The 17,158-nt window shown below is 49.5% G+C and overlaps 1 protein-coding gene across 3 annotated transcripts in view; it reads right to left on the bottom strand.

Annotated features, from left to right (window-relative positions):
- Positions 1-17,158, bottom strand: part of GDAP2 (ganglioside induced differentiation associated protein 2) — a 121,882-nt gene that overhangs the window by 51,994 nt on the left and 52,730 nt on the right. For all 3 annotated transcript variants that reach the window (XM_032973587.2, XM_076074943.1, XM_076074942.1), the window contains exons 7-9: positions 12,645-12,807; positions 8,658-8,835; positions 8,010-8,086 (exon numbers count right to left, since the gene is read on the bottom strand). In XM_032973587.2, the coding sequence (XP_032829478.2) occupies positions 8,010-8,086; positions 8,658-8,835; positions 12,645-12,807 (418 nt within the window). The remainder of the gene's footprint in view (positions 1-8,009; positions 8,087-8,657; positions 8,836-12,644; positions 12,808-17,158) is intronic.

The raw sequence follows: 17,158 nt of genomic DNA, 5'->3' as shown, positions 1-17,158 counted from the left end.
TGATTGTTCACGCTTACGGTGGCTTTCAGACCACATCCGTTATTTTCATCTCCCCCCTCCTCTTTTCCGAACATAGATGGAATCGTCCATCTGAATAACTGCCAAATCGCTCTCCGTGGTGCTAACATTAAAAAAATGCCACTTTTTTCAAAATTTTCTTGCTGTGGTTTTTACACCTGATGATGATTGCTTGTGGTGCAGTCGAAACGTCGTGATAATTTTATTGTTTTATATTTTAATTATTTTATTGTTTTCCCCCTTCTAACGTGACTTTACCGACAGAACCAAGAATATGAATCCCTGCAGTCACGAAAGCTTTAAATCAAAATCATGAACAGGTTACGTCACTCCACATGGAGCACCCTCCCCCCCCTCATTCATAATAATTAGTGGCTGACGTCACTTCACATGGGGGGTCGAGGCGCCTCCTCCCCCCTCCTCGGCGTCAACTTACACCCCTCACTACAAAGGCAGAACCCTCACGTCACGCGATCTCCGTGACGCTATTGAGACATCAAAGTAAAAAGGACGTCATGATGAACAAGGGATTATAAACTTTAAATGAAATAAGTCTGTGTCACCGCGCCCTTACGAACTCCACACGAATTGATGCAATTAATATCACGTCGCTGTTCGCTTTTCGCTTGCAAGTTTCAGATTTAGATTTACTGCAATACACCTGTCCTTGGACAGGCAAAAGGCTAGGATAAATTTCAACATGAAATTTGAACGCACAAAGAGAGCAATTTTTTTTAAATATCGACGATTTTATATTTTGTACAGGAGATGGAGAACATATTTCTAGGAGACGACATACGAAATTCAAAGTTCTCGAGCGGAAGACATGCCTGCAGAACATTCACACTGATTCATATGAAGACAATTTTATAAAAAATGACCGCCGAATATTCCACAAAAAATGCAGCTTTATTTTTTGTCAGTACAATGAAGTTACAATTTGGGTACAACTCAAGCATCCCCCAACACAGTTTAACGATCGCCAATTTTCATTCATTTCCTTTCAATATTCATGCAGCAGCACTGGATGCCGTCATGTCAGAGTGCGGGTGCGTGCACCGCACAGTGAATCTGGCGACCCGATTTTGATTTCCAGCCATGGCTAACGTCAGTGGCGAGTGGTTATCTGAATTGGTCTTGGCCGTCGCCATCTTTCACCTCCCCTCCCCACCCCACTGACCAGCGTGGTGAAGTATGGTTAAACCACCCTCATTGTCGATACACTGCCTGGCGAGGCCATTATCTTATAGTGGATTGACGAAGTGCTTCAAATTATTAGTATGATTATTGTTATTTTTCTGGTATTAAAAGTGCATCACTGTCAACAACTAGGAAAAGGTGCAGGCCCGCAATTGCTTGCTCACGCCACTGCTGGCGGAAGAATCTCCCCTGGATTGATCTCTAAGAGAGCCCCTCTTGCGGGGTATTTTACCTACTCGAAGTTGGGAGCATCCGCATTTAACATCACCAAACACGACCTGCCCGTTGATACTGCTGGGAGGACGGAGGCAGGAGCGGGGGGGGGGGGGGAATCTAAGAAAATTGCACACCGCTGTTCCAGCTGCCGTGCCAGGAGATTGAACCGGCGACCTCTGGATTGCCAAGGCAGCGCCCTCCCATAAGCTAGACAGCACGGCAAATGGACTGCGAAATAGATAACACATCCATCGCTGCACGTGTTCACAATAAAAGTTCATCTCACACAATGCATCAGCTGCATGGCCTCCTGGGTGTGGATAATTTTGAGCAGCACCGAATCAAGGCACTCTTTGACCGGCTTTTCAACACTCAGTGTTTCATCAGCAGAGTCGGGCGTGCTTGAAATCAATGCCTGCGAACCACCAACACTGCAGGAAAGGGACCTTCCCTCTTTACGATACAGGGTCGGAGTTCCTCACAATATCATATAATACGCAATCAGCAAATAAACCCGGGTGCCGTTCACATGTGCTAAACTGTATACATCAGAGCCAATGAATCACCGAACTCAGCAGGCAGTGTGCGCGGGGCTAACCAAAGCTCATAAACATGCCACCTGTCAGCAAAAAAGGTCAGCATTTTAAAGGTGATATTTTCCTTCGAGTGACACGTATAAAGTAAAGAAATAAATAAACCACCTTGGAGACTTTGGCCGACGCTGTGTAGCCGTCTTTGCCCAAAATCCCACGATTCCTAGCTATACAAATATTGATTAGACATGTAAATAAAACAAGGGAGCCGTTCAAGAGGGCTTGGAACGCTTCCCACCACCAACCCCCTGCGTACTATTAGGGCTAGGGCTATTGATAAGTTTATTAGTTTGGCTGTTCAGAGCCAGTGGCATTTACACACGAATTTAAAGAATCTTACACACGGTGTATGGTTTTGACTTGGGCAACCTGCAGCAACCCACGGTTTCTTAAATGCGCCCGTTTGTATTTCCTTTTGTTAATTTTCTTAAATTAATTACTGCTTGGTAATTACCACACGTGGAGACAGTGAGACTATGTAAAGTGTCTGGTGCGTCTCGAGGCGTGCCTAACGGTCTATATATGTAAGTCAATGTGTGTCCAGTACACTGGTAACCAGGCTGAGAACATCAACGCAGAATGTTAATATTTGTTTTTACTGCGGGAATCCGATGAGCTATGAAGCTCACAGATGTCCAGTAGGGGTGGGTCAGAACGTTACAACAACACACAATACAAACACACGATCGGAGTGCAAATTGGAGGAAAGGTAAACAAATAACTTTTTAAAATACGTACAAATAAAACTGGACAATTTTTTTTATCATACCAGGTAAAGTATTTTCCAGAAGCGACCTGGCCACGACAAATGATAGCTCAACGAGAGTGGCTTATCAACATCATCATCGTCATCACATGGACATTTGCAGCAGCCACATTCGAAAGCCTCGGTTTCGAACACAGGATCTGGGCAACTCCGACTCGGTGCTCTGACACCAGAGCTCGCCCACCGGTCACCTCCTCTCCTGTAATGGCTTTGTCTTTATTATTCCACTAGCTGTACTACCCGGCTTCGCCCGGGACTTGGATCCACCACGCCCGGCCGCCTTTGTCTCCCCAGTGGCGATGTTCACACACCTAGGGGAGGCCCAGGACCGGTTCAAATAATCGTCACCGGTGGTGGCCGTGAGCGGGAATCGAACTCGGGACGCCGGGTTCGTAGCGTGGCGCACTAACCGCTACACTACAATGCGTTACGCTTCCACATGCACGGGTCATGTGACAGATTTGACGTCACAGCTCACTTGCTGTGCAAAAAAATACATGCATTATTGAGCTCCCCCCCCCAAAAAAGTTTATTTTTATAATTTTTGCATGGTGTACAGTCTGGAAAGTACCCGCATGGTAAATTTCCAGTTTGTTGCATGTCGGGAAGTACGCTAAACATTTTGAACAGAAACACATATTCACAACTTTGCCTTTTATATATATGGAGATTATGCGCGCTTGAGTCTTCATTGTTTACCAGAAAATGCGCTTTAATGGAACCGCTTTAAGTGGCGGCAAAATATTACGGACGTGCTCCCCGATCCACTGCCCGCTCCGCGTTATTATTTCGCAGCAGAACGTGGAAATTTAATCAGCGCGGCTGTAATTCTCTTCTCCGGCTGGGCGCTCTCACGGATCCTGCCTCTGCCAGATTGGGGTGCTTAGTTATCATCTTTGTGGCGTGTCAAATGACCCTCAGCCCGCTCTTCGGCCACCGTTCCAATCGGGCTTTTGCCCGCATTCCAAAAACGTACGCATTGTTAATAATAATAACTGTTAATAATAAGTATTAGATAAGCAAAAAACGATTCCCCATGTAAACTCAACGATAAACTATTTTTTATTTGACCAGGTAAGGCCCCCACTGCGCTATGTAGCCCTTTTTCAGAAGCGACCTAACCGCAAATGATAGCTCAACGAAGTGGCTTATCATGTGGTAATGTATTGCAGCGTGTTTCTAAATGTTGGGAGGGAAAAACCACAGGACCTGAAGAAAAATCCACGCGACCACGGGGAGAACGTGCAAACTCCAAATATACAGGCGTCAGGGTCGGGATCGAACCCACGACCCTCCTGCATACCAGGCGAGGAAGTCAACATCTCGGCACCATGGCGCCCCAGACAGACTGTTTCCGGTAAGTGCTGTTAAGAGAGCGCCTATGACGGGCGGCCACAGCACCAAGGAGGCGCTGTGGCCGGCACCGAGCACGGCTGCCTTTGTCTCTCCAGTGCGCTGAGGTTTTCACAATGCACCAGGTACCCATTTAAGGCTGAGTCGACACAGGGGATGCCCGGGACCGTTTCAGATATTGCTCGCCCAGTCATCATAGCCATGAGCGGGAATGGAATTCGGGTGGTCGGGTTCACAGCGCACCGCGCTGACCACCGCACCACGTATACATGTTCACTCATGTTACACGTACACGCGAGTGTAGTGTACAAAATTGAGGGCAGTGAATGATTGCATAATGGGCATGCACAGACCATTCACTTAGTCTGGCATTTCAAGCGTGGGCGGGTGGGTGGGCACAGTGTCTCATGTGCTGGCAACCCGTACCAGAACTCCGTGGTCTCGCCTACGAGTCTACGGGGTTATCGCTGTGCTGTAACCCCACAGAATGACAGTGTCTAAGCCAACCCATCCACCACCAACAAAGACCTCCCGTATAGCCTTAACAGACAGTGTCTAAGCCAACCCATCCACCACCAACAAAGACAAAGATCTCCCGTATAGCCTTAACAGACAGTTTTGGCAAGTGCTGTTAGCGAGCACCTATGAAGGCCGGGATGGCACACGAGGGGGTGGGTGGCCAGCACTATGCCCGACAGCCTTTGTCTCCACAGTGGTGATGTATACACACACCGCTGCACGAGGTACTAATTTTAGGCCGAGTCAACCAAAGACCGGTTCAGATTCTCGTTACTGGTGTTGGCCGTGAGCGGGAATCGAACACGGGTCGCTGGGTTCGTAGAGCTACACTCCCGCTCCACCACTAACACCATCAACACCACCACCAACCAGCAGTGGTTGATCCAGAGAAAAAAATTTAAAATTTAAAATAAATATATTTTAAACTAAAAAACATAAATGTATAAAATATTTAAAATAAATTGAAAATATTCAGAAAAAAACATTTCAATAAAATTTTTTTTTTAATATATACTCAAAAAAATCCAGAAAAATATTCAGATCATCATGACTTCCCATCTACGGCTAGAGATGCTCCCACTGGAATAATCATCCATCATGTGGTGTTCACGTCAATTACATATTACGGGGAGAATGGCTTGTGTAAATTAGCGGACACTGTGTGTGGGTGGAACCTTTTTACAACGTGAGATGCCAAGACGCCCGGTTAATTAAGTTTGATTGCATTAGAAGCTATGGGGGGCTGTTTTCACAAGAATAAATCGTTAAGATGATGTGGCCAAGTGTATTCATTTCACTCTGTATCATTTTCAAAAAATGCAATGGAGGATGATTTTTTTTATTGTTTCTTTGCTCTAAAAGCCCTTGGGGGTTAATTTACGATTTCATCAAGGCGACCGAAAGGAACGATATATAAAGCACATTCAACAAGACTTTGGCGACGGGACCCCCCCTTTCGAAAAAGATAGCCTTCGTCTCGATTGCCTTATCGCGTCAAGGACGAATAAGTTACGTTTAAGGTGAACCGGAGGCCACGGATAATAATCGAGCGTGGAAGTTCAAGACTGGCCACCGGTGGCGGGAGGTGGACACGAGTGTCGTTCAACTGGCAAGCCCTAATTGTGAGGACAGCGCCGGGTTAGAGGAGACATTACTGGTACGAAAGACTCTTATAAAAAGCACAACGCTATCCCATTTACCCGAATCGTCACGGCATGGCACGCGTGCTTCGCTCCACGAAAGCCTGCGCGTATCAAACCACAGCGCTTCGATTTCCACGCTCGGTACACGCACGACCGGCCGTGAACAAACGCAGCGAGCGGACGGTGCCGCGTGTCGCCACGCGGTTTATTTTGGGATAGCGCGCACGCAAGGCAGTTGCCTAGTGATCAGACTCAAGACTCCAAATGTAAAGTTTTCTTAAATTCGCTTCCACGAAACGATGCTATTTTTTTTTGTTATTTCATGGAGCGACGATTCAATTTCGCGCCGTGAACAAATGAACGCAAAAGGTAATGATTCCCGCTCCGCCCCACCACACTCCCGACTAGATATACGGACTGTTGGGGCCAGTGCTATTAGCGAGCACCTGTGAAGGCCGGAAAGGAGCACGACGGGGTGGTGTTGTGGCGAACACCATGCCCATCTATCTTTGTCTCCCCAATGCTGACGTTTACACACTGCACCAAGCATTCATTTAAGGCCGAGTCACTCCAGGGGAGGCCCAGAACCAGGTTCAGATATTCATCACTGATGCTGGCCATGAACAGGAATTGAACTCAGGTGGCCAGCATCTTCGTGAGCGGTGCGCTAACCACTATATTACCACTCCCCACGAAAAAAAAAATCCCCGTATAGCCTTAACAGACTTTTGGGGCAAGTGCTGTTCACGAGTAGCACCTATAAAGAGCGGTGGGTGGCCAGCACCATGCCCGGCCGACTTTGTCTCCCCAGTGGTGATGTTTACATACCGCACCAGTTACTCATTTGAGACTGAATCGACCGAGGCGAGGCCCAGGACCGGTTCAAATAACTCTCACTGGTGTTAGCCATGAGTGGGAATTGAACTCGGGCGGCCGGGTTCGTAGCGTAGTGCGCTCAATGCGACACTACCACTCCCCACATACACAACAGACATAGATCCCCCGTATAGCCTTAACAGACTGTAGGGGCAACTGCTGTTAGCGAGCACCTATGAAGGCCCGAACGCTACACGAGGGGGTGGGTGTCCAGCACCACGCCCGACCGCCTTTGTCTCCCTAGTGGCGATGTTTACACACCGCACCAGGTACTCATTTGAGGCTGAGTCGACCTAAGGGGAGGCCCGGGACCGGTTCAGATAACCGTCACTAGTGTTGGCCGTGAGCGGGAATCGAACCCGTGTCGCCGTGTTCATAGCGCAGCGTAGCGCTAACCGCTACACTACCGCTCCCCACATACACGCACGCACATTCACACGCGTCGTTCATTCTATCGCATAAACTAACCAGTGACAGACTAAGAATACATTTGTCTAACTCTTTCACAATCCAGCGCTAAAAAGTTCTAAGAACGCATTGCGATTCCCCAACTATGCTTTTTTCTCTCTCTCGCATAAACATACGTGCACCAAATGTCTTAAAGCAAAAACTACTCAGGGAAAACGATGACGACACCCTCTTCAAATCAGGAGGTGGGGGGGTTAGAAGTCGAATTGCCAGGGTGGAATTTGTTTGGAATCCATGGGGGGGGGAGGGGGGAACTCTGCGCATCGTTTTTAGTGGCTTCACTGATGTGGCTCTGAACATCGCCCCAACGTGAAGGATCTACGGCCTACGAGATTCCCCCAACCCTCCACATCCGGTTCAAGTCGGTGAAACTGCGTGGCGAGGCCGCAGAATGGGACTTGCGCGACCCGCCACGTTGGTTGCTTCGCTCGGTTCATTCATCCCGCTGCGTTTTGTGCTATTACGAGCACGGAGCACGTAATTACGCTTTTAGATTTGAACTCTTAATAATTCTAACCGACCATCCCCCGCCTAACGCCACCCAACCCTGCCACCCGCCCATGCTGACATGAAACGTTGCAACAATTTTTTTTATTCTATTAAATTGGCTTCCTGACACCCACCCGACTTGCCGAAGACAGAGAGGGTGAGCGGAGGACAGGGGGGATGGGCGGGAGGGATGGGCCGAGGGGGTGGGGGTGAGGGGAACCAGGAGGGACGTAGGGGGAGGGGACCGCCGCCACATGGCTCACAGGAGAAGGGGAACACAGAGCCAGGCCCTGCTGCTCGGCCACAACTGGGCCATTCCACTTTTCATGGGGAACAAGGCACCCGAAGGCTCGAGCACGCTGGCTTCACCTGTCTGGTAGAGGGCCTTGAGTGATGCGATGTCAGACAGGTCTTCGGTCCTTGCCCTTCGAAGCCAGCGCTGGTACCTTCAGGGGATGTAGGGGGTGGGGGGCAAATGCACTTGTGCTACTCAGAGCCCTTTTCCACTGGCTCATCTGAGCCAAGCCAGTGCGGGGCCCTTAACCAAGCAGGGGTCGGACTGGGGGAGCAGTGGACAGACTGGGGGAGCAGTGGACAGACTGGAGGAGCAGTGGACAGACTGGGGAAACAGTGGACAGACTGGGGGAGCAGGGGACAGACTGGGGGAGCAACGGTCAGACTGGGGGAGCAGGGGACAGACTGGAGGAGCAGTGGACAGACTGGGGGAGCAGCGGACATACTGGAGGAGCAGGGGACAGACTGGGGGAGCAGCGGTCAGACTGGGGGAGCAGGGGACAGACTGGGGAGCAGTGGACAGACTGGGGGAGCAGTGGACAGACTGGGGGAGCAGTGGACAGACTGGGGAGCAGTGGACAGACTGGGGGAGCAGTGGACAGACTGGGGGAGCAGTGGACAGACTGAGGGAGCAGTGGACAGACTGGGGAAGCAGGGAACAGACTGGGGGAGCAGGGGAGAGACTGGGGAGAGGAAGGAGGGCCCGCAGCGCTGCCAGCTCACGTTCGCTGGTGAGCCTTGAGCCAGGAGTCGGACGACGGCGGCGACATGAGGCTCCGTTGCCTCTGCTTGTCGTGGTCGCCCTCCATGCGGGCGAACGCGTGGGCGCCCACGCCCACCATCTCCCCGTCCACTCGGTCCGAGTCGTCGCTCGCGTCCTCCGCGCCATCACTCTCCGAGCCTTGCGCAGGAGGGAGCGGACGAGCGACGCGAGTCATAACCGACGCTCGCCTCTCGTGGCCTCCGCGAGCCGGTGCGCTGAGGCTTTCTAAACTAAACAATTTTTTTTTGTTTTACCAGGCAAGGCCCACTGAGCTATGCAGCTCTTTTTTCAGAAGTGACCCGGCCACACATGATAGCTCAACGAATTGGCATACAGTGTGGAAAAGCATAGGAGCCAGTGTGCTTCGCTAATTTTAAGAGGGAGGCCACTTTCGCCAATAAGACATCATCGGTGTTAGGGCCGCCACGCATTTGAAACCACGGGGGGGGGTTTGACAGCAGCACGATGATGATGGTGATGATGGGCGGTGTTTTCACACGTTGTGTATTGTCGGGAGCTGCATGTCAGGGGCTGCACTAAAGGCCACCAGGTGCTGCCAGTGGCCTGCAGGACTTTGCAATGAAGGACACTGCATAAAGATCTACGCCACCACGGAGAGAGAGAGAGAGACACGCAAACTCCAACTATACGGGCGTCACGGTCGGGATCGAACACCGCAACCTCATGCATACCGGGCGAGGCAGATAACATCTCGCCACCTTAACACAGCCGCCCCTCCCCTCCATTGCGAATGAATGTGAGAGCGGCACCGCTCACGATTGCAATTGGCCACTGCGAGGCTACCCTCCAAGAGCCTTAACACTCGGAAAGTTATTCGGCAATACCAATAATAACGGTGATGACTTCAATGTCTAAACGCAGCGCACGGTGTACGCTCACTCGCGCCGACGGAACGACGCAGAGGCGGCGCGAAGAGGATCCACGGGACGAGCGGAAGGGCAGCAGCCAAGCGATGAGCCGGTGCTATCGAAAACTGCCCACGCTCTGTGGCTCTCTATATAGAGGCGTCATCGACCAATAAATGAGTGTTCACGTGTGCGAGGAAAGCGGAGCACCCGGAGAAAACCCTCGGGTTCGAGGGGGGAACAAAAGCACAAATAATAAATATGCATCGATTCGTGGATTTAAATCAATGCTTCGGCTCGTCACAACATGCAGAAAATTGCACGAGAACACGAACGAGAGGAGCATTTTACTTTTTTTAATTATTATTTTGGACTTCATCTGGCCAGGAGGCTGAGCGGTCGAGCGAGCAGCTCGCAATCGGAAGGGTGCGAGTTCCTAATCCGGGCTGGGGGACTGACTCGGCCCACCATCCTTCCAGGGTTGATAAAATGGGTACCGCTTTGCAAAAAAGTCAACAGTGGTTGTCATCTGGCACTTGGGGGGGGGGGGGGGGGGAGGAGGAAAGGTTTGGAAAGCGGGGGATGCGGGGGGGGGGTAGCTGTTGAATCTTAATGCGGCTATCCACTCTACTGGGAAGTCACGGTGTCAAGTACATTAAGTACTTGAGGTTCACTCAGCCCTGATTGACAACCTCGGCTTCCTTTGAAGAAAATAAACAGTTTCCAGACGATGATTCAGATTGCCTCTGCACGCCAGATATCAGCTGGCAGGGCAGCGCGTGTCGGCCCGTCAGTGCGTGGCGGGCGTGAGTCACGCATGACGTCATGTCAGTGGGAGACGGCGGGTCTGACAGCGCGGAGGCAAATTAGCGAAAAACTTTCTGACACTCAACCCTTAAACGGCGGGTAATGTGATTAGGGTTTTGGACACGAGTCGGCGGAAATTAATGGAAATGTTAAGCGCGGTTCAAAACTTCACGCCCTCGAGTGCATTTTCTGTGTCGGCGAAGGCACTCTTGAAATAATAAGTGAAAAAAGAGGCACGTTCTGGAAAAATCCCAACAGCTGCAAAAAAACCGTCCATCTGTCTTGCACACCACACTCCACTACATTACACCGCCAGTACAATTAATAACCTATGTAACTATATTGTTGGTTCTTTCGGTAAAGTCACGTAGAAGGGAAATAATAAAATAATAAAAGTAAAACAACAAAATTATCACGACGTTTCGATTGCAACACAAGCAATCATCATCAGGTGTGAAAACCACAGCAAGAAATTTTGAAAAAAGGTTTTAAATTTTTGCTTGTGTTGCAATCGAAACGTCGTGATAATTTTATTGTTTTATTTTTATTATTTTATTATTTCCCTTCTACGTGACTTTACCGAAAGAACCAAGACTATGAATCCCTGCGGTCACGAAATATTCAAATCGAAACCTAAATAACTATTTTTGTATTTTACCAGGTCAGGCCCAGTGGAGCTGTATAACGCTTTTTCAGAAGCGACCTGGCCACAAATGATAGTCCGAATCTGAAATTAAACGGCGAAATGCTCCTGCAGAGTAACTCCGTTGTCCTCCTTGGATTTGGAATGTGGAGTTGGTTCACTGATGCATCGCTGCTATGCCCCCCCCTACCCACCAAGTGAATTATAAGAATCCGAGCTACATTCATAGTGCGTTGAGGGTCAGGTCAAATTGTTGGGGTAAACACGAGATAAGTCTCAGCCACCGAGCTGCAATAAACAGTAATTCATTATTTACAACTGGGTAGGATCCTGTTCATGATGCAGTAACTGTATTGTAAGTGAGACCTGGTGCACGTGTATATATAGGGAGCGGTGGTGTCGCGGTTAGCGCTCTGCGCTACGAACCCGGCGACCCGGGTTCCATTCCCGCTCACGAACACGAGTGACAAGTATCTGAACCGGTCCCGGGCCTCCCCTAGGTCCACTCAGCCTCAAATGAGTACCTGGTGTGGTGTGTAAACTTTGCCACTAGGGAGACAAAGGCGGCCGGGCGTGGTGCTGGCCAGTCACCCTCTCACCTAAGAAGGCCGGCACGCTAAACAGAACTTACTCCAACAGTCTGATGAGGCTATAAGGGAATCTTTGTCTTACATATGGTTAGAAAACAAATATGAACGTGTCTCGGCAAGAGACAATAATTATCAAGCGGGGCGCCAGGGTGGGAGCGCAGTGTTAACTCCTCGTGCCTCACAGCAGGTAGCACCTGGGTTCGATTCCTGATGAGGGCTCCTTTTCTCCCTATGTTCTCAACCTGTTCTGCATGGGTTACTCCTGGGTTCTCTCGTCTCCTCCCATAGTATTGGCCAAAATATCCCAATGCTGATAAATTACCAGGAAATTACTCAATTAGGCTCACACAGCAGCAGCAACATCGCCCCTCCCTACTGTAAAAAAAAACTCCACAGGACCCTCCTGAAGACAAAACTTGAGACCCATTCGGGCTTTCCTGGGTAAACAAGCGTGGTAATAATAACAATAATAAACCTACATCTGTGCGAATAAAGGAAACATTTCAAGAGTTGTTTTTTTTTTACCAAGGACACATGTGCAATATTTATATTTTTACAGATTTTGCTGCAAGCTTAGCCAGACAGTAGCTCAGCGGGGGTTGCCCATCATCATCATCCCTCTGCGGTGGATAAAACGAGTACCACTTTGTGAGACTAGTCAACAGAGATTCTTCTTTCCAGTGACTAGCCCCCGTCATAGGAATGTGGATTCTCCACCAGTGGCTGGGGCAATGAAAGCAGATGAGAACTGCTTCAACACTCCTTTGAGCAACAAATCACTTTGACTTCACACCAACTTACAGACGTATCGCATGGTCAAAGATAGCGGCACCCTTGCACAACTGCAAATCAGAAGTGTCATGGAGCCATTTTTAGCCTTCTTCTTCATTCATTTTCAGCAATCAACCGGCGATGCTTTCGATTCACCGATTTAAACTTAATCTCTCGCGCTCGCAACGCACGGCGTCGAATCGCACAAGCACGCGGCTTAGCTCGGAGTGCCGGTTTACGATGCCAATGTCTGCGAGCCCTCCGTCGTACCGCTGTCAACCTGGCCCGGCTTGTCGGTGATGCGGATTTGCCGCTCGGCCACCACTGGCTCGCCCTCCGCGTTGCCGATGTCGTAGGGCAGCAGCGAGAGCGCCCACGCCTCCTCCTCAGGTGAGCGCGGGAAGTAGAGGGGCAGCACGTGCAGATACACCGCCTGCCGCCACCGCACAACAAAGACAAAGAACCTTGACAGACTGTTGGGGCGAGCGCTGTTAGCGAGTAGCACCTATGAAGGCCGGCACATGGCACACGAGAGGGTGGGCGGGTGGGTGGCCAGCACCACGCCCTCGCCGCCTTTGCCTCCACAGTGGCGATTGTTCAGACAATGGAACAGGTACTCATTTGAGGCTAAGCTGACCTAGGGAACACCCAGGACCGTGTCACTGCGGCGATGGCGGAAACCATAGAGGAAAAACGCAACAATCTCGCCGACATTTGTTGAGTTCATGAGGCATCGCAGATTAAAGTGGGGTGCAGCAGTGCGGCAGTGGTTAGTGCACTACGCGGCAAACCTGTTGACCCGACTTTGATGCAAAATCCACGGCTAACATCAGCGGCGAGTGACATCGGAAAACCGTCCCGGATACATCCCCCCCCCCCCCACCCCCAGATTCACCAACCCGAACTGACCGGCGTGGAAAAGTACGGCCAAACAATCCTCATCACAGGCCAAAGCATGGGGAGGAAGGCCTTCATCCAGCAGTGGATTTGGAAAAAAAGCATCCGTGCGTGTGCATAAAATGTAGCGGAATATGAAAGAGAGTACGGAACTGTCTGCAACCCCAAGAACATTGGGATTGTAAAAAATGTCCGTAGTAAGATTTTTGTTGATTTAGCTAAGTCACACAGTTACTACGTAACTTATCATCAATACCATAGCTCCCTCGTTCTCCCTCCAGTCAGTGAGCACTCGTCCAGCCCTTCAGCTGAAAATCACTCGAGTGAGTGCTGCAGCTGACAAGACAGACTCACAGCAGGACGGACGAACAAAATTAAATCTCGTAAATCGTCAAATGTTTTTGTTACAGCGGTGAGAGAACAACCCTGGAGTCGCATAGTTGAGCCAGCACCACATGTCGCCACATGTCCCCACGTGACCACATGTCCACGACGAGGGTTGCTCTCGTTTATTCGCCATCAGTCCCATCCCGTGATGATGTAACGGAAACAGCAATCGCGCGCTTTCAGATGTACTACTGCGACCGTCTGGAACGCTCTTCATTAGGCTATTAGAAAGCCACTGGAGCTATGCACTTTTAAATCTGGATTGAGAACTCATTTCTTTAAAGCTGCTTTTTCTGTTTAGTTTCTTGTCCTTTCCCCCCACCTCCGATTAGCACGGTTGGCTATGTAAGTGCGAAAGAAATTCAACGTACACACAACATACATGCTAAGCATGCGTCTGTGCAAAGCAAAATTACATAACACATTATGTTTACGTAACTACTGTTGTGTTTCGTATGATGTAACTGTGCGTCGAACTCTGAACCATATCTTAAAGAGAGGGTTATTGTCTAAAACATTTGGCAGTTCACCAGCATTAATTCGATCGAGCTGACGAGCTACTGGAAACTGATCCAGAGTTTGCCTGCGCCGCAAAACCTCGACATACGAACTGGATGCGTTCCAGGAGCTTAGCTTGTACACCGAAACCCTCGCCCATCGAGCAACTTACAACATTAGTACTGAGGATGCGTTCCCAGCTTCCGTAAAGCTTGCCATTTCATACTATATACACTTCGTAACTTACCATTCATGTTTAAAGGCAAGTGATGTCGAAAATAACATTATATTTTACACTGCACAGTATTAACATCGAAACTAACAAACGAACGAAAGCGCAATGCGCCACGCTCGAGAATCTGAAATGTATTCTTGTTTGTAGAGCACCGTATGTCGATAAACGCATTATTTATTTCAGTGCATAACTATTAAATTTTTAGCGTTCACGTTTTAAAGTAATGGCGGAAAATCCAAAGTTCATTTTGCCGAAATTCCGTTTGTAGAATGTCCGCACACCGAGGTGCTGCGATACTGAACCGAGTCTGCTGAAATTACACACTCCTTACGAGGCCACGGGGCATCTTGCTTGTCTTTTTTCCCCGATTCGCTTCTTTTCATGTCACTGTTAAGACGAAGGTGGCGGAGCTCACCTGGCACGTCACCTAACTTTTTCCCGCGCCTCGTTTTTTTTTTTTCTCCACCCGATCCCGCGTCGATTTCGGTTCACGACCGTCATGTTCTCGTTTGTCAGTTGGCGCCATGTCCCGTCAAGACCCTGTTACACTCGTTATCCGCAATGTTGACACTTTTTGTCTTCCACCGCTGTTGTTGGCCGCTGCCGCACTCTCGCACGACAAATCCGAACGGGATCATCCGTGTCAGAAAAATAAACTCTCTTTTATAATCTTAGCTCTTTCGGTAAAGTCACGTTGAAGGGAAACAATAAAATAATAAAATATATAATATATATAAAACAATAAAACAAAAATTCTCACGTTTCGACCATAACACAAACGGTCGTCATCAGGTGTGAAAAGCAATGGCAAGAAACATTTTTTATTGTTTTATATATATTATTATTTTATTATTTCCCTTCAACGTGACTTTACCGAAAGAGCTAAGAATATGAATTACTGCAGTCACGAAAGCTTTAAATCAAAATTTAAACTCTCTTTTGTTTTATGTGGAGACAGACAAATGAAAATTATATATTGTCTACCCATCTATTTTGTTATTCAAACTTGTGGGCCCCATTGGTTAGATAAGAGCGCCCACCCTAGTAAGGTGTGCTAATCCGGCAGCAATTGTTTAACATGCCGTGGTCTGCTGACGAGACACATAGGGTTGAAACTGGTCCAGGGTTTTCTCGCTGGAACAAAATGCTTCGCGATAACACTCATTTGAAAAGCAAGGAGATACCGACGGTCGGAAGCGAATTTCTAATTACGCTCATTTACACACAAAATGCTTGCCACAGATGAACCACAATCCCTTGCGAATCTCGTCAAGGAGCAAGAGAACCATCATCGCGTGAACTCCGGCCATCCTCGCAACAGCGGCTTCGAGCTCAGCCGTCAAATAAAGACGGTCACTGCATCGCGTGGCGCTGTCGAATCCGCTAATGTGGCCGTTGGGAACGTTCTTCCTTCCTGATATTCGGAAGCCACCAGAGCTATGCACTTTTAAATCATCTAGATTGAAAACTAATTTCTTAAGAACTGCTTTTAGCGTTTAGTTTGTCGTCCTTCACCCGCACCTCCGATTAGTGTGGTTGGTGAAAGAAGTTCAATGTACGTACGTACGTACATACACACACACACCCTGAAGACGCAGAATGGAGCATTCTGCTCACGTTTGCTTGAGGTTCAAACACGGAACGCTTCTGCGACAAGAACACACACAGCGTGGGAAGGGGGGAGGGGCGAGTGGGCGGTGCGGCTACGCACGCATTCACAGACGCTGCGAGCATCTTCACTTTGATTCCCCAATTACAGCGCGGAAAATTAGGCAGATAAAAAGAAGAAGAAAAAAAGCGGGTCCCCAACAGCGGTAATTGCTCACGAATGACAGAGCTGTTGCGATGCACAACAGTGTGGCGCGTTGCGCTGCCACGCAGCTGAGAGTGTTTATTGCACTTTGAAGGGAACCCGAAAATGTGGCTTTTTTTTTCTTTCACCCCCGACCCCCCCTCCCCCCCGCTTCCCTTTCTGTCATTCTTTTTGAAGCGTGGCAGCGAGCGGCGGGGGAAAACGCAACGCCAAATTTTTGCGTGCTCGCGACGCCCAAAAACGGTTCAAGCGCAAACGCTACAAGATGCCCCCGGCCAACATAAAAGTGAGAGGGTGATGGTAGTCGTCGTCAACAACAACAGCAGCCACCGTTCACCACCGAGTGGCGGTGACGTCACAACGGCACGTGTGCCAAGCTAGGGGGAACTGGTCCCTGGGCCTCCTCCTTGGTCAATTCAGCCACAAATTAGCACCTGGTGCGGTGTGTAAACATCACCATTGGGGGGACAAAGGCGGCCGGGCGTGGTGTTGGCCACCCACCCCCTCGTGTGCAGTGCCGGCCTTCATAGGTGCTCGCTAACAGTACATGTCCCAACAGTCTCGTAAGGCTAAAAAGTCGGGACCTTTGTCTTTAGCTTGCACTTTAAGGCCACGTGAGGTTTCCAAAGCCCGCTGGCAGGTCAGGGAACAGGCCCAGGCACCGTGGGCTGGCTGACTGACTGAGATGACTGACATATGCTCCACCTGTGGCCCCTGCTGTGCAAACTCGCAGACACTGGGACCTGCCAGCGCAGACGTACATCACCCCTCCGCTATGTTTTACAAGATAGCCGAGCCAAACAGCCTGCCCTGCGCGGTGGAACAGCGTGGGCTGGTTTCACGCACACGTGCCGGCACCAGAGCACGCTTCAGCAACGGTGCCATTATTGACCCATATTGTTTTTGGATTAGACCGCGTGGTGGTAGTGTTAGGCCCAAATTCTAGTCATTAAC

The sequence above is a fragment of the Petromyzon marinus genome, chromosome 51 (assembly GCF_048934315.1).
Source record: "Petromyzon marinus isolate PM22_M1 ecotype Great Lakes invasive population chromosome 51, UKy_Petmar_22M1.pri1.0, whole genome shotgun sequence".
Classification (NCBI taxonomy): domain Eukaryota; kingdom Metazoa; phylum Chordata; class Hyperoartia; order Petromyzontiformes; family Petromyzontidae; genus Petromyzon; species Petromyzon marinus.
Note: the sequence above shows the minus strand (reverse complement) of the source record. Positions and strands in the feature narration are given on the sequence as shown.